The 14,472-nt window shown below is 50.3% G+C and overlaps 1 protein-coding gene across 1 annotated transcript; it reads right to left on the bottom strand.

Annotated features, from left to right (window-relative positions):
- Positions 1–241: 241 nt before the first annotated feature.
- LOC120108235 (uncharacterized) lies at positions 242–1,749 on the bottom strand. Its single transcript, XM_039121809.2, has 2 exons — positions 1,159–1,749; positions 242–1,069 (listed from the first exon to the last, which is right to left on the bottom strand). The coding sequence occupies exons 1-2, from the start codon at positions 1,747–1,749 to the stop codon at positions 242–244; spliced, it is 1,419 nt and encodes a 472-aa protein (XP_038977737.2).
- Positions 1,750–14,472: the final 12,723 nt, after the last annotated feature.

The following is a 14,472-nucleotide window of genomic DNA, read 5'->3' as shown; positions in this document are numbered from 1 at the left end:
GAGCTGACGTCGAATGCTATGCCAACTGTTGATTAACTGTGTATCATTACGTATTTGTAACAATTTTTTAACTGCATTCCGGTTTGAAGTAACTGAATTAAAATCTAACAAAAAATCAACATATACAATTCAGTTTGCACTTCATTAACATCAATACAAGAGTTTTGTTCTTAATATGCTGTGACTAACATGAAAATACATTGCAGGTATCTCGATACATTCTTCATAATGTCCATATTCTTTACTTGATGACCTCATTACAAGTCCTTCTATTGTGCCCAACCTTCCTGCATCGTCCACATCTCATTTCACGTACTGACTCCACTTGCGAAGGTCTTCTCTTCTTTTTAGGCCTGCCAGGACGTGTCTTTCTTATAGGGGGTAGAATGTGAATCTCTTCAGAGGCACTTTGGAGTTTCTCCATGTCAGGAATTGGACTGATTGCTTCGGCATATGTTACTCTATACAATTCAGCTTGGAAGCAATTGTCGGTGAATTGGTATAGTGATCTGCCGTCCTTCTCGATGCATGCACAAGCATGCTTACATGGCATGCGGAAGATTCGCCACTCGCCACAAGAGCAGCTACACATATGCAGGTCAACTTTGCATGAGTAGTTGGTATCCTTTACATCATATATCATTATGTTGGACGTAAATACAGCTAATCTCCGACCATCTTCCGCATTTTTTTGCAACACTTTCTCCGCATCAGGACAAAGTTGAGATTGAATGCTATATCCTCGATTACGCCGTTGATGCATCATCTGCATTATTTGGATCCTTATATGGTCAACCATCTGAGGCACAGGGAGATGACGAGCCTCCAGGACCCAACTATTAAAAGACTCTGCCACATTCGATGTCATGATGCCCCAGCGTGGACCTGGAAATACAGCATTCGCCCAATGCTCCGGCTTTGCATGTAGGAGAAAGGTGGTAGCACCAGGGGCTTCTGATGTAAGCTTTGCAATTAGCTTTCGGAATACAGTAAGCCTTGGTGTATAGGCAGCAGCATTTAGTAAATCAATGAGCCTCTTTCTCTCAGCTGCACGATAATGGACAAGGACCTGCATTGATAATTAAAATCAAATATACCACATGCTACATTACTTAGATACTTTGTAGTTTAAATTATTCATAATATGACGATGCAAACCTGATTCTTGAAGTTTTCTTTCACATGACGTATACAATATGAGTGGTAAGAATCAGGAAAGTACTTCGGCACGGATTTAATAATGCCCTGATGTCTATCCGTCATAAATGTGAACTGTTGACCACTATACTCAGTACAACTATGAATAGCTTCTTTCAGAAACCGGCAAAACCATTCCCAATTTTCATCACATTCTATATCTGCAACACCATAAGCTATAGGAAACATATCATCATTTCCATCTTTGGAAGTGGCTCCAAGCAATACACCTCCATCCTTATGCTTTATAAATGTGCCATCCATAAAAATCAGAGGACGACATCCTTTTATGAAACCCATTAGTGAAGCATGAAAACAAATGAATAGACGTCTGAATCGACCATCAATTGTTTCGTACTCTGCAATGCTGCCGGGGTTGGTCTGACGAATGGCATCACAATACCAGCGAATCCGTTCATAAGATAGCCGGCTGTTACCATAAAGATCCATCATGGCCACCTCCTTACCACGCCAAGCTTGATGATACGGCAATTCAACACCATATTGTCGTCGAATATCCTTTACAATATCACTCGGCTTATATAACGACATATCTTGAAGTTGATCTTTAACAATTTTGGAAACCTAACGTTTTGAAGCCTTTGGATGAGACCGCCCTTGCAATCCTCCTCCACATGTGTGGTTACAGTGCATTTTTTTAATTGCAAACTTTTCACCATTCCCAAGGCGAGAAGCATGAATACGCCATTCGCAACCTTCATAAACACATTCTACAGTAACTCGATCACGATCGTTCTTCACGAAGACAAAATCCCTGCAAATTGCAATGCAATAGTTGCGAATGGTGTCACGTAGAGTTTCCACATTCATGAACTCCTGACCAACACCCTTTATACTATTTTTCCAATCATCCAACGAATTTTTTTGACTTGCTTCCTCTTCAATTGCGGCTCTTGTTTCTTCAACAACTTGACCAAAATTACTTGAGCTACCATTCGAAAAATTTTTCCCTCTCGAACTGATTTCAGCACAATGCGATGAGCCACTGTTCATACAATAGGATAAACATTATTTTAGCAAACTTACTAAAATCCGTTGCACAAAACAATATTTAAAAAAGGGAATACCTCTCAATTACCACAGCAGCACCTTCGATCAAGGTTGGAGAATGAGTAACAACCATCTCGATCACCTTGGCATTTAAGTTGACGTGTATTTCATGCATGTTACGAACATCCTTATCGCTCATGAGCGTAACAAGCATTTTAGACTTGTTTGGAATATAAAACTTAACTTCTATCATTGTAGAAGATAAATGTCTCCACCTTTCAACTATTTTCTTAAAAATTTGATCAAGAATTGTGTCTTTTGAGATGGAAATAATCACAGCTTCGCTACCATAAGAACAAATGGCCATAAAAACATAGCTACCAGTGTCTTCCGAAGCCATGACAATGGAAAAAAGAGGAGGCAATGAACAGATAATTCCGAATTGCAAACAGACTTAGGAATATAGTGGAGCAGAGTCTCACTACACAGAGAAAGAGGGACTATCAGCGTTCTCTCAAACAGGGAACCGGTAAAGAGTAAGATGTAGTCTCAACGTTTTTAGGTCAACACAAAGGCTCGACATGCTCTCTCCCTATCCATCTAGCATCCATCCTAATGGGTGCTTGTCTCTTCCCAGACCAAACAATCTCCATTGGCAAAGACAAAACAGAGAAGAACGGAGACAAAATGCATACCCTGTTGCGGCCTATTTTTACACCTTTTTTCCGTCTCAAAATCTTCCTCGAAAGCCATCTTCGGTAAACACCTTCCGTGGGATCACCAGGGGCATCCACGCTTAAGGGCTGCAAGTGGGATTTTTACTTCGGAGCATCTTCGGTAGACAAAAACAGAGTGTTTCCGGTTCCAAAACAGAACGCGGTACCTATTTTTTTCCCGCTTCCGGTAGCCTGGGGGGTACTTAAGTAACCTGGGGGCACTTTGGGTACTATATTTTAAAGCAAACAGTAACTTAGGGACCGAAAATTAAAGATCCATGAAGCGGTGGACCGGAAGTTTGTTTTTGGGTCAACCGGGACCTCTTGTTACAGCGGGGTCTTTTGAGGGACGGGAAAGTAATTTCCCATTTTTTTTTTAATCACTTATTTGTTAGCTGGTTTTGCCTGCAGGAGGACGTAGACGAAGCATACTTTTAATATTTCATCAAAAGGGAGAACAGTCCTCGATCACATACGCCCATCTACTCTTCAATGCTTTCTTATGGCTTGGAAGCTTTACCAACTCTCAAGTATCATTTTGATGCAATGACACCATCTCATCTTCTGGGCAATCTTTAGCTTCTTGGAAGCATTTGGGTTCATCAATGTCACTAAACAAAGCACAATACAAACAAGGGGTTAATACCTTTGAATAAGCTTAGGAGATCTTGATAGTCACCTGTGAGGATCCGTGCGGACGTGTATTTAGTCCCACATCGGTTATTTACTGGGTAGATCTTGGATACTTATACAGGATCAAACAATGCAAATAATACCTTCCGGCTAGTCATTTTGGATGAGGTCTTGGGTTATTACATCACCTCGACTCATATGTAGGTGTATTTGGCACATTCTCACTGTTTTCAGAGTTATCCAGTTGATGCTCGTTTGTATTTGTGCTTTCTTCATGATCAACAATATCATCATCATGAGCATGAGAATCATCACCTTGCACATACCATGCAGAAATGGAAGGATTAGAAAATTGCATCTCAACTACTAATTTAATTATTTTTGCTCTTCACCCTTGCTTTCTTGAAACATCATGTCCTCATGAGAGACAACATCACAGCTTCTCATAGCCTTCTTGGCCATAATTAGTTGCCAAAGCCTATAGCCTCTATCATCACCACAATACCGCGAGCAATATACTTCTCTGACTTTGCATCAAGTTTAGCTTAATTCTCTTTGGGGATTTGAACCTAAGCATCATGTCCAAAAACTCTTCATAGGAGATCTTCTTAGTACTCCATAGAATTCCTGGAATGCCACAATCTAATGCAACACTAGGCAATCTATTTATTGACCACTATATTTGCAGATTTGGCCCACAATGCATTTGGAAAACCCAACTAAGATTACATGCTTCCATCATGGTCAACAATGGTATCGTCATTCTTTCATTGGTACCATTCTGTTGTGCTGTGTGAGGAACGGTATTCACCCTACGAGTGCTATTTTCTACACAAAATTCGTCAAAAGCAAGAGAGCAAAACTCTCTACCATTATCAATTTGCAAGCATTTGATATGTCTTTTAGACTCCTTTTTAACACGGGCTTCGAAATGCTAAAAGGTATCAAAAACTTGATTCTTCGATGTTAAGGTATAAATCCAAAGTACAAGGCACCGCCAAGCGATTTAACAAAAATGGGGCCACAAACATCAAAATAAACCAATTCTAGCATTATACTTTTGCTATGAGCTTCTTTGTTTTAGACCAATTAACACTTATGATCACTACAGATGGGAAGTACAACAAGACCAAATAGCAAGCAATAGAATGGCGCACACAACCACAAGAGGACTCCAAATTTACGTGGTTCAGCTAATTCAAGGCATACATCAATAGGAGAACAATGCAAAGGTAGTTTTCACGATCAACAAAAGGAGATTACAAAATACAAAGAACATGACACCTCAAATAAGATGTAGGGGATGAACACAACCCTTCATTTGCTCTCTAACTTTAGGGAAAACAAGGAACAAGAACAAACCCTCAATTAAAGATACAAGATCTTCTCCTTGTAGAAAGCCCCCCCAAAAGTTCCAAGAGAAACCTTGGAGGAAGTGCCATCCTATTTCCTCACATCTCCCTCTTTTTGCTTGTCCCGCAATGATCGAGCCCAAACAGCCTTTTTAAGTGACCAGCCAGCAGGGATAAATAACAGCCCTTGGATCAAAAGCCAAACCAGTGGCTAGTATTGAACATGGGAAAGTAATTTGAGTTAGTAGAGAGGGAATTGGATTGGGCTTCGTTTATGGACCAGCCAATATAGCCCAACATTATAGTCTGTGGTCATGGTTTTCCCATCAATCTCCTTATATGCCTCCAAACATGAGTAGGGATGACACTAATTAATAGACAAAAATCACAATTGATGTAGCAGTTCATGAATGCAATGATGTAGCGCATGAGATTTCTTCCAGCATACAACCCATATGTCGATCCTCATAAAAATATTTTCTCTAGAGCATCTCAGTCTGCTCCCTTAGGTCGGACCAAACAAAATAGAAGCATTCAAATCATGAGGTCGGCATCCTCCCAGCTCTTTTTTGCAACCTTAACTACTGACCCAAGCTGAGCAACATTTTTTCTGAGGAGCAGCTTGGCTTCCACCACCTTGGGAGTGTGCTTAGTCCCACCACATGCTAGATTGTTAGAGCATGATCCTAAGGTCATTACGCCATGTCAGTAGGCCATTGTGCCATGACCCCGAGTTTGTTGGTATGCCATCCCGAAAGATTTGAGACCTCAACTATAAATAGGTCCAAATGGCTCTCAAAAAAAGGTAACAAAAAATTCATTTGATTGAGGGAGACTCTATCTTTCTGCTTTTTCCTATTTCTTCTTCCTCCTTCATTCCCACAAAACCTATACAGACTCAACAACAGAGGACTAGGCTGGAGCCAATTTGGTGAGATTTTCAACCTTTGTCTATTGTTTTGCAGGTCCACGAAGGTGGTCCATATTGATATCCTGAGATTGGTGGCAACAGATTAGCAGTCTCTAGGAAGCTCGAATGAGAAGCCATGCCCCCTAGAAGGAGGAACCAATCTTCAGCATCGTCTATTAGATCTTAAGGTTCCCCAAGAGAGGGTCCCCTAAGAGAATGTTATCTCCCTCAGCCGTAGTCATCGACTCTGCTACCTCAACTAACTTCCAAGATGCCGGTGACCTTGGAGCAATTCAACCAACACTATCAGTAGGTCAAATCCTGACTGATCATGGCAGTGCCCCTTCCTCCAAGATTCAAGATGCCTCAGGTGGAATCCTATAATGGGATGACGGATCCCATCGACCCCTAGAATCCTTCAAAGTCTTCTCAATTCAGTTTTTCTCTCTATAAGAGGCCTCTTAAAACCTTTGCCGAGCTTTTTGCACAGTAGAAAAGTACATTAATGCATAGGAAGCTATGAGTGCTCAAAGATAGGTGAGAGACGATTGAGCAAAGAAAAAGAGGAAGTGCCAAGAAGATGAGAAGACCCCTCATGGGAAGAGAAGGACAGCGGAACGAACAGAAGCTTTGCGGCATTTAAGGACTCCACCTCAAAGGTATGAAAATTATACTCTCCAGAACAAAAAATATGTTCAATAGCTGGAGAGGATGAAATCAAACCCAATTAGGACATATCAGAATAAGTTCTACCTCTTCCACTATGATCATAGGAATGACACGAAGGAATGATAACATCTGAAGGATGAAATTGAAAAGCTCATCTAGTGTGGTTATCTTACCAATTTGTGAAGCATGGCCAAGGGGAAGAAAGAAGAAGAGATCGATGCTCGCCTCTGAAGCACACTCCTACCTGTCACTCCCCACAAAACTAATCTTTGCTTGGCATTATCGAAGTTATTACAGGTGAACCGGCTAGCGGAGAAGAAAATATCTCAGCTTAGAAAGCTAATATCCATCATATTAGGGTGGAAGACCCTCTCCCCAAGAAACCTAGGACTAGGAAGATTATCACATTCTCAGATGATTATTTGCAGCGTGTTCAAGCTCCTCATGATGATGCATTGGTCATTTCTATGACCATTGCAAACTTTGAAGTAAAAAGGATCCTCATAGACAATGGCAGCTCTGCTGACATTTTACACTACGAGGCACTGGAGATGTTAAAGATTTCCAAAAACCAGCTTAGAGCAATCAAGGCGCCTCTAATCGATTTTATTGGAAACTCAGTCCAACCAAAAGGAAGCATCACTTTGCTTATTACCTTCTGACATGTACCTCACCAGGTAACTGTAATGGCATATTTTTTGATCATTTGAGTTCCTTCAGCATACAATGCAATTATTAGTGACCAACCCTCAATACTATAAAGGCCATCACCTCTACTTACCACCTAGTGATGAAGTTTCCAACTGAGCTTAGGATTAAGAAGTTCCGAGGTGATCAAGCTGCTGCTCGGTAGTGTTGCATGACCTCCCTCAAGATAAAGAACAAGGGGGCATTTTCTATTGAATGTTTGGATACCCAAGGTGGGTTGAAGAAGCAGAGGGAGCTATCGGTTGAGGAATTGGTTTCATTGCCACAATGAGAAGAATATCCTTCCTGAACGGTGTAGGGGGGCTCCCTATTGGAGTCCAAGGCACGAGCTCAACTAGTTTATTTTCTTAGAGCTAACTCTAATATATTTTTATGGATAGCTGTAGACATGCTGGGTATTAGTACCTTAGTGATTGTTCATCGAGTATTTGTATGGATGCCACCTATAACCCTCTTCAGCAAAAGAAGTGCAATTTCGCTCTAGAAAGGCAACATGTTATAAATGAGGAAGTGGCCAAACTTCTCTGAGCTGGCTTCATCCGTGAGGTCCATTATCTAAATTAGTTGGAAAATATGATGATGGTGGAAAAAGCAAACGAAAAGTGGAGAATTTGTATTGATTTTACCAACCTTAATAAAATCCACTTAAAGGATAGTTTTTTTGTTTCTAAGGATAGACCAACTTGTCATCGGGATATGAACTACTTAGCTTCATGGACACTTCTCTAGGTATACTCAGATCGAATGTACTAGAAGGAGGAGAAGAAGAAGTGCTTCATCACCGAAAGAGGATTGTACTACTATAAGGTCATACATACCCTTTGGCCTAAAGAATGCGAAGCCACTTATCAGCCATCAACAAAATCTTCAAAAACTATATTGGCCGCAACATGGAAGCATATGTGGATGATATGTTGGTAAAAAGCCTAAAGGCTGAGCTACACATTGCCAATTGGAAGCGGCTTTCAGAGTGTTACTTCACTGTTGCTGAGGGTCCAAACCGAGAACGATTGGCACAGCGGTGTGAACGGGGTTCCCTTTGAATTGCTTTGGTTGCGCTCCACCTTCCGCCGGGAAACCTGCAAGCAAGCCTCGCACCACCACTGGGGTAGTGGGGGCCCTCCGACGATCAAGTTAGAGGAAATCGAAGGAGAAGGAGAGGTAGCAGGTAAGATGATGCTATGGAGAATCTTGCTTACCCTCCCCCTTCCCCCCCCAGCCCCATATATATCAGGCTGGAGGGTTTTTCTGGGGATTGGTCATCGTGTGGCACGATGGGGTTGCCACTGACGTGGCCGTTACAGGGCGTCGTGGGGCAGCGCCGGGTACGGCCATGACAGGGCGTAGTGGAGCTCCGCTTTGTATGGTTGTTACAGGGGATCGTGGGGCAGCGCCGGATTCGGCCGTTGCAGGGAGTAGTGGAGCAGGGGGCCGCGGCGTGCCTCAGGAGAACAGTCTGTTGTTGTCAAGAGATTGCCGACCCGAGGTCGGATTGCTGGATCCAGGGGGCAGCCGACTCGGGGTCGGACTGCGGAGCCGAAGATATCCGACCCGAGGTCGGATTGCTGGATCCAGGGGGCAGCCGACTCGGGGTCGGACTGCGGAGCCGAAGATATCCGACCCGAGGTCGGATTGCTGGATCAAGGGGCAGCAGTAGTCTTCCTGGGCGCGCGTGCCGGTCACGTGGGGCATGGTGGCTAAGTTCCCCCGTAACAGTAGCCCCCCACTTCCGAGCCCGGAACCAGGAGGGGAACGGGTAAAGGGAGTGATGCTTCGAGATTGCCGCCATTCCTTGGAAAGGCGCGCGCGCTCCGAGCTCCCCGCTCTTTTTTTATGGCGTATGGCGGTTGTCGCTGATCTGGCGGTCTGCGGATTTCGGCGGACATCCTTCCTCTTTTTAACTCTTGGTAGCGTCTCGCCGACTCCTGACTCTTGAAGTTCCTCCGGCACTAGGCCAGGCATCCGAGGGTTAGGCCTCAGGAAATCCTTCCGGCGCTAGGCCAGGCATCCGAGGGTTAGGCCTTAGGAAATTCTTCCGGCGCTAGGCCAGGCATCCGAGGGTTAGGCCTCAGGAAATTCTTCCGGCGCTAGGCCAGGCATCCGAGGGTTAGGCCTCAGGAAATTCTTCCGGCGCTAGGCCAGGCATCCGAGGGTTAGGCCTCAGAAAATTCTTCCGGCGCTAGGCCAGGCATCCGAGGGTTAGGCCTCAGGAAATCCTTCCGGCGCTAGGCCAGGCATCCGAGGGTTAGGCCTCAGAAAATCCTTCCGGCGCTAGGCCAGGCATCCGAGGGTTAGGCCTCAGGAAATTCTTCCGGCGCTAGGCCAGGCATCCGAGGGTTAGGCCTCAGAAAATTCCGCTCATTGGTCGGCCAAGGCTGGCGCAAGCCGAGGCGACCGGTCGGGGCTTCAGGCTAGTCTGCTCCCGGGATGATCATCGGGTTAGCCTGGCATCCGAGGACTGAGCCTCGGGGAATTCCGCTCGTTGGTCGGCCAAGGCTGGCGCAAGCCGAGGCGACCGGTCGGGGCTTCAGGCTAGTCTGCTCCCGGGATGATCATCGGGTTAGCCTGGCATCCGAAGGCCGAGCCTCGGGGAATTCCGCTCGTTGGTCGGCCAAGGCTGGCGCAAGCCGAGGCGACCGGTCGGGGCTTCAGGCTAGTCTGCTCCCGGGATGATCATCGGGTTAGCCTGGCATCCGAAGGCCGAGCTTCGGGGAATTCCGCTCGTTGGTCGGCCAAGGCTGGCGCAAGCCGAGGCGACCGGTCGGGACTTCAGGCTAGTCTGCTCCCGGGATGATCATCGGGTTAGCCTGGCATCCGAAGGCCGAGCTTCGGAGAATTCCGCTCGTTGGTCGGCCAAGGCTGGCGCAAGCCGAGGCGACCGGTCGGGGCTTCAGGCTAGTCTGCTCCCGGGATGATCATCGGGTTAGCCTGGCATCCGAGGACTGAGCCTCGGGGAATTCCGCTCGTTGGTCGGCCAAGGCTGGCGCAAGCCGAGGCGACCGGTCGGGGCTTCAGGCTAGTCTGCTCCCGGGATGATCATCGGGTTAGCCTGGCATCCGAGGACTGAGCCTCGGAAAATTCCGCTCGTTGGTCGGCCAAGGCTGGCGTAAGCCGAGGTGACCGGTCGGGGCTTCAGGCTAGTCTGCTCCCGGGATGATCATCGGGTTAGCCTGGCATCCGAAGGCCGAGCCTCGGGGAATTCCGCTCGTTGGTCGGCCAAGGCTGGCGCAAGCCGAGGCGACCGGTCGGGGCTTCAGGCTAGTCTGCTCCCGGGATGATCATCGGGTTAGCCTGGCATCCGAGGACTGAGCCTCGGAAAATTCCGCTCGTTGGTCGGCCAAGGCTGGCGCAAGCCGAGGTGACCGGTCGGGGCTTTAGGCTAGTCTGCTCCCGGGATGATCATCGGGTTAGCCTGGCATCCGAAGGCCCAGCCTCGGGGAATTCCGCTCGTTGGTCGGCCAAGGCTGGCGCAAGCCGAGGCGACCGGTCGGGGCTTCAGGCTAGTCTGCTCCCGGGATGATCATCGGGTTAGCCTGGCATCCGAGGACTGAGCCTCGGGGAATTCCGCTCGTTGGTCGGCCAAGGCTGGCGCAAGCCGAGGCGACCGGTCGGGGCTTCAGGCTAGTCTGCTCCCGGGATGATCATCGGGTTAGCCTGACATCCGAAGGCCGAGCCTCGGGGAATTCCGCTCGTTGGTCGGCCAAGGCCGGCGCAAGCCGAGGCGACCGATCGGGGCTTCAGGCTAGTCTGCTCCCGGGATGATCATCGGGTTAGCCTGGCATCCGAAGGCCGAGCTTCGGGGAATTCCGCTCGTTGGTCGGCCAAGGCTGGCGCAAGCCGAGGCGACCGGTCGGGGCTTCAGGCTAGTCTGCTCCCGGGATAATCATCGGGTTAGCCTGGCATTCGAAGGCCGAGCTTCGGGAAATTCCGCTCGTTGGTCGGCCAAGGCTGGCGCAAGCCGAGGCGACCGGTCGGGGCTTCAGGCTAGTCTGCTCCCGGGATGATCATCGGGTTAGCCTGGCATCCGAGGACTGAGCCTCGGGGAATTCCGCTCGTTGGTCGGCCAAGGCTGGCGCAAGCTGAGGCGACCGGTCGGGGCTTCAGGCTAGTCTGCTCCCGGGATGATCATCGGGTTAGCCTGGCATCCGAGGACTGAGCCTCGGGGAATTCCGCTCGTTGGTCGGCCAAGGCTGGCGCAAGCCGAGGTGACCGGTCGGGGCTTCAGGCTAGTCTGCTCCCGGGATGATCATCGGGTTAGCCTGGCATCCGAAGGCCGAGCCTCGGGGAATTCCGCTCGTTGGTCGGCCAAGGCTGGCGCAAGCCGAGGCGACCGGTCGGGGCTTCAGGCTAGTCTGCTCCCGGGATGATCATCGGGTTAGCCTGGCATTCGAGGACTGAGCCTCGGGAAATTCCGCTCGTTGGTCGGCCAAGGCTGGCGCAAGCCGAGGTGACCGGTCGGGGCTTCAGGCTAGTCTGCTCCCGGGATGATCATCGGGTTAGCCTGGCATCCGAAGGCCGAGCCTCGGGGAATTCCGCTCGTTGGTCAGCCAAGGCTGGCGCAAGCCGAGGCGACCGGTCGGGGCTTCAGGCTAGTCTGCTCCCGGGATGATCATCGGGTTAGCCTGGCATCCGAGGGCCGAGCCTCGGGGAATTCCGCTCGTTGGTCGCGCGCCTATCACTTGCCGCTCGACGGGGTTTCTCCGTGGCCAGCTGCGATCGTATTTCTCCTCCTCTCGACGCGTCGCCTGGGGAACACCAGAAGGCTATTAAATGCTAATTGAGGCGTTACCTGGGAAATCGGATCGGCCAGTTGCTGCTTGCGAGGAGTGCCAGTTAAGCGGCCGCGATACGCGCGTTCTTCGAGGCGGATGCGGCCTGGGCGCGTGCGGAGATACGTGTGCCGTGGGATACACGCCGCCCGGAGGGTCCTTGGATGGCCTTGATTTTGTCCGGGTTGGCTTCGATACCCCGCTGGTTGACAATGAAACCAAGGAACCTCCCGGCCGAAGCGCCAAAGGCGCACTTCGCTGGGTTCAGCTTCATGCGAAACTTCCGTAAGGTGGTGAAAGTCTCCTCCAGATCCATGATGTGCTGGTCTGCCTGGCGGCTCTTCACCAGCATATCGTCCATGTACACCTCCATGTTCCGGCCGATTTGTTCTTTGAAGATTTTGTTGACGAGGCGCTGGTAAGTGGCGCCAGCGTTCTTCAGACCGAAGGGCATTACCTTGTAGCAGTACAGCCCCCGGTCCGTTATAAAGGCAGTTTTCTCCTCGTCCTGTGGGGCCATCATTATCTGGTTGTAACCGGAGAAGGCGTCCATGAAAGACAGCAGCTGATATCCGGAAGTCGCGTCGACCAGTTGGTCTATCCGCGGAAGCGGGAAGCTATCCTTAGGGCACGCCTTGTTCAGGTCGGTATAGTCGACGCACATCCTCCACTTCCCGCTCGCCTTCCGGACAAGTACAACATTTGCCAGCCACTCGGGGTAACTCACCTCCCTTATGAATCCTGCCTCCAAGAGTTTGTCTACCTCCTGGTCGACCACCCGGATCCGATCCGGGGCACAGTGTCTCTTCTTCTGCTTCACTGGCCGGTGGGTCGGGTCGACGTTGAGGGCGTGAGAAATGACCTCTGGGTCGATCCCAGGTACATCGGCCGCCGACCAGGCAAATACATCGGCATTGGCTCGGAGGAATTCCACCAACCGGGCCCGAGCTCCCGGGTCGAGATTGGCGCCGACCCGGACCACCCGGTCCCGGCGGCCTTCCTCGAGGAGAACTTCGACCACACCCTCGGCCGGCTCCCCCTGCCGCAAGGCCACCTCGTCTCTGGCATCAAGGGACTCGACGCTTAGGGCTTCTGCGGGCTTCTTCCCTTTGAGGGTCGCTAGGAAACATTGCCGTGCGGTCGGTTGGTCGCCTCGGACCTCCCCGATCCCGACCGCCGTGGGGAACCGCATGAGCAAGTGGTACGTAGAGACCACCGCGCGAAGGGCGTTCAGTCCGGGTCGTCCGAGGATAGCATTGTAGGCCGAGGGAACACGGACGACCAAGAACCCGAGTCGCACCGTGGCTTCTGCGGGTGCGACGCCCGCAGTCACAGGCCGCTCAACGACACCTTCCGCCGGGACAGCGTCACCGGTGAATCCTATGAGGGGGGTGGATATTTTGTGCAACAATTGTCTGGACAAGCCCATCTTTTGGAAGGCCTCGTAAAACAAGATATCAGCTGAGCTTCCACTGTCCACAAGAACACGCCTTACATCATAGTTTGCCATAGTGAGGGAGATCACCATGGCGTCATCGTGGGGGGTCTGAACCCCCTTTACATCCTCATCACAAAAGGTGATTACATTGCCGACCCTCTGCCTCTTTGCGACGGCCGCCCCTAACGCTTCCGTCGAGCCCCCTGCTTTCCTCACGGGCCGGGGGCAGCCCCCAGTGATAGTGTGGATTACGCTCGCAACGGGTCGATTCTGCTCCCGAGGCTCCAGAGGGGCCGGGTCGGCCGGACGCGGGTCTGCGGGGGGACGTCGGTCGCTCACATATCGACCGAGACGCCCCCGGCGGATGAGAGCCTCGATCTCGTCCCGAAGCTGAAAGCAGTCGTCCGTGTCGTGGCCGTGGTCTCGGTGGTACTCACAGTACGCCCGGGAGGGCCTCTTCCCAGGGATCCTCCGCATCTGTCTCGGGGCCGGGAGGTCCTCCCGCCCCTTGATCTCCATAAGGATCTGGGCCCGGGGAGTCAGGAGAGGGGTGTACCGGTGAAAACGTCGGGGCGGAGAACGAGGGCGTGGGGCGCCGTGGTTCTTCGCCGGCGACGGGCTTCTGCGCCGACGCTGAGGCGTCGGGCTCCTCCTCTGGCGTGCCTCTTTCCGCCTTTTCTTCCCAAGCTTTTGAGGGATCTCGGCGGCCTCCTTGCTCCGGTGGGCGGCCGCCTTCTCGGCGTCCGCATACTGGTTCGCCCGGGACAACAGCTCTGGGAAGCTCCGCGGCAGGCATTTGTCCAGGGAGAAGGTGAGTCTGCCCTTTCGGAAGCCACGCTTCAGGGCTGAAAGAGCTACCTCCTGACTCAGGTTCCGGACCTCCAGCGTAGCCCTGTTGAAGCGGGTAAGATAATCCCGCAGGCTTTCTCCCTCGTTTTGCCGGACATCAAAGAGGGAGTCGGAGACCAGTCGCCGCCGGCTACTGACGGGGAAATGAGTGATGAAGAGGCGAGTGAACTGGTCGAAGGACCGGATTGAGTCAGCCTCCAGCCCGGCGAACCATGCCCTC

Source organism: Phoenix dactylifera, chromosome 3, assembly GCF_051530095.1.
Source record: "Phoenix dactylifera cultivar Ajwa chromosome 3, Ajwa_hap1_PhDact_Kaust_v1.1, whole genome shotgun sequence".
NCBI lineage: Eukaryota > Viridiplantae > Streptophyta > Magnoliopsida > Arecales > Arecaceae > Phoenix > Phoenix dactylifera.
Note: the sequence above shows the minus strand (reverse complement) of the source record. Positions and strands in the feature narration are given on the sequence as shown.

Bases quoted from the DNA above. Each gene is read 5' to 3' on its own strand.
- LOC120108235 (XM_039121809.2), bottom strand. From the start codon at position 1,749: ATGTCGTTATATAAGCCGAGTGATATTGTAAAGGATATTCGACGACAA. The intron at 1,070-1,158 runs GTTTGCATCGTC...TTATCAATGCAG, and splicing joins AAGAAAACTTCAAGAATCAG to GTCCTTGTCCATTATCGTGC.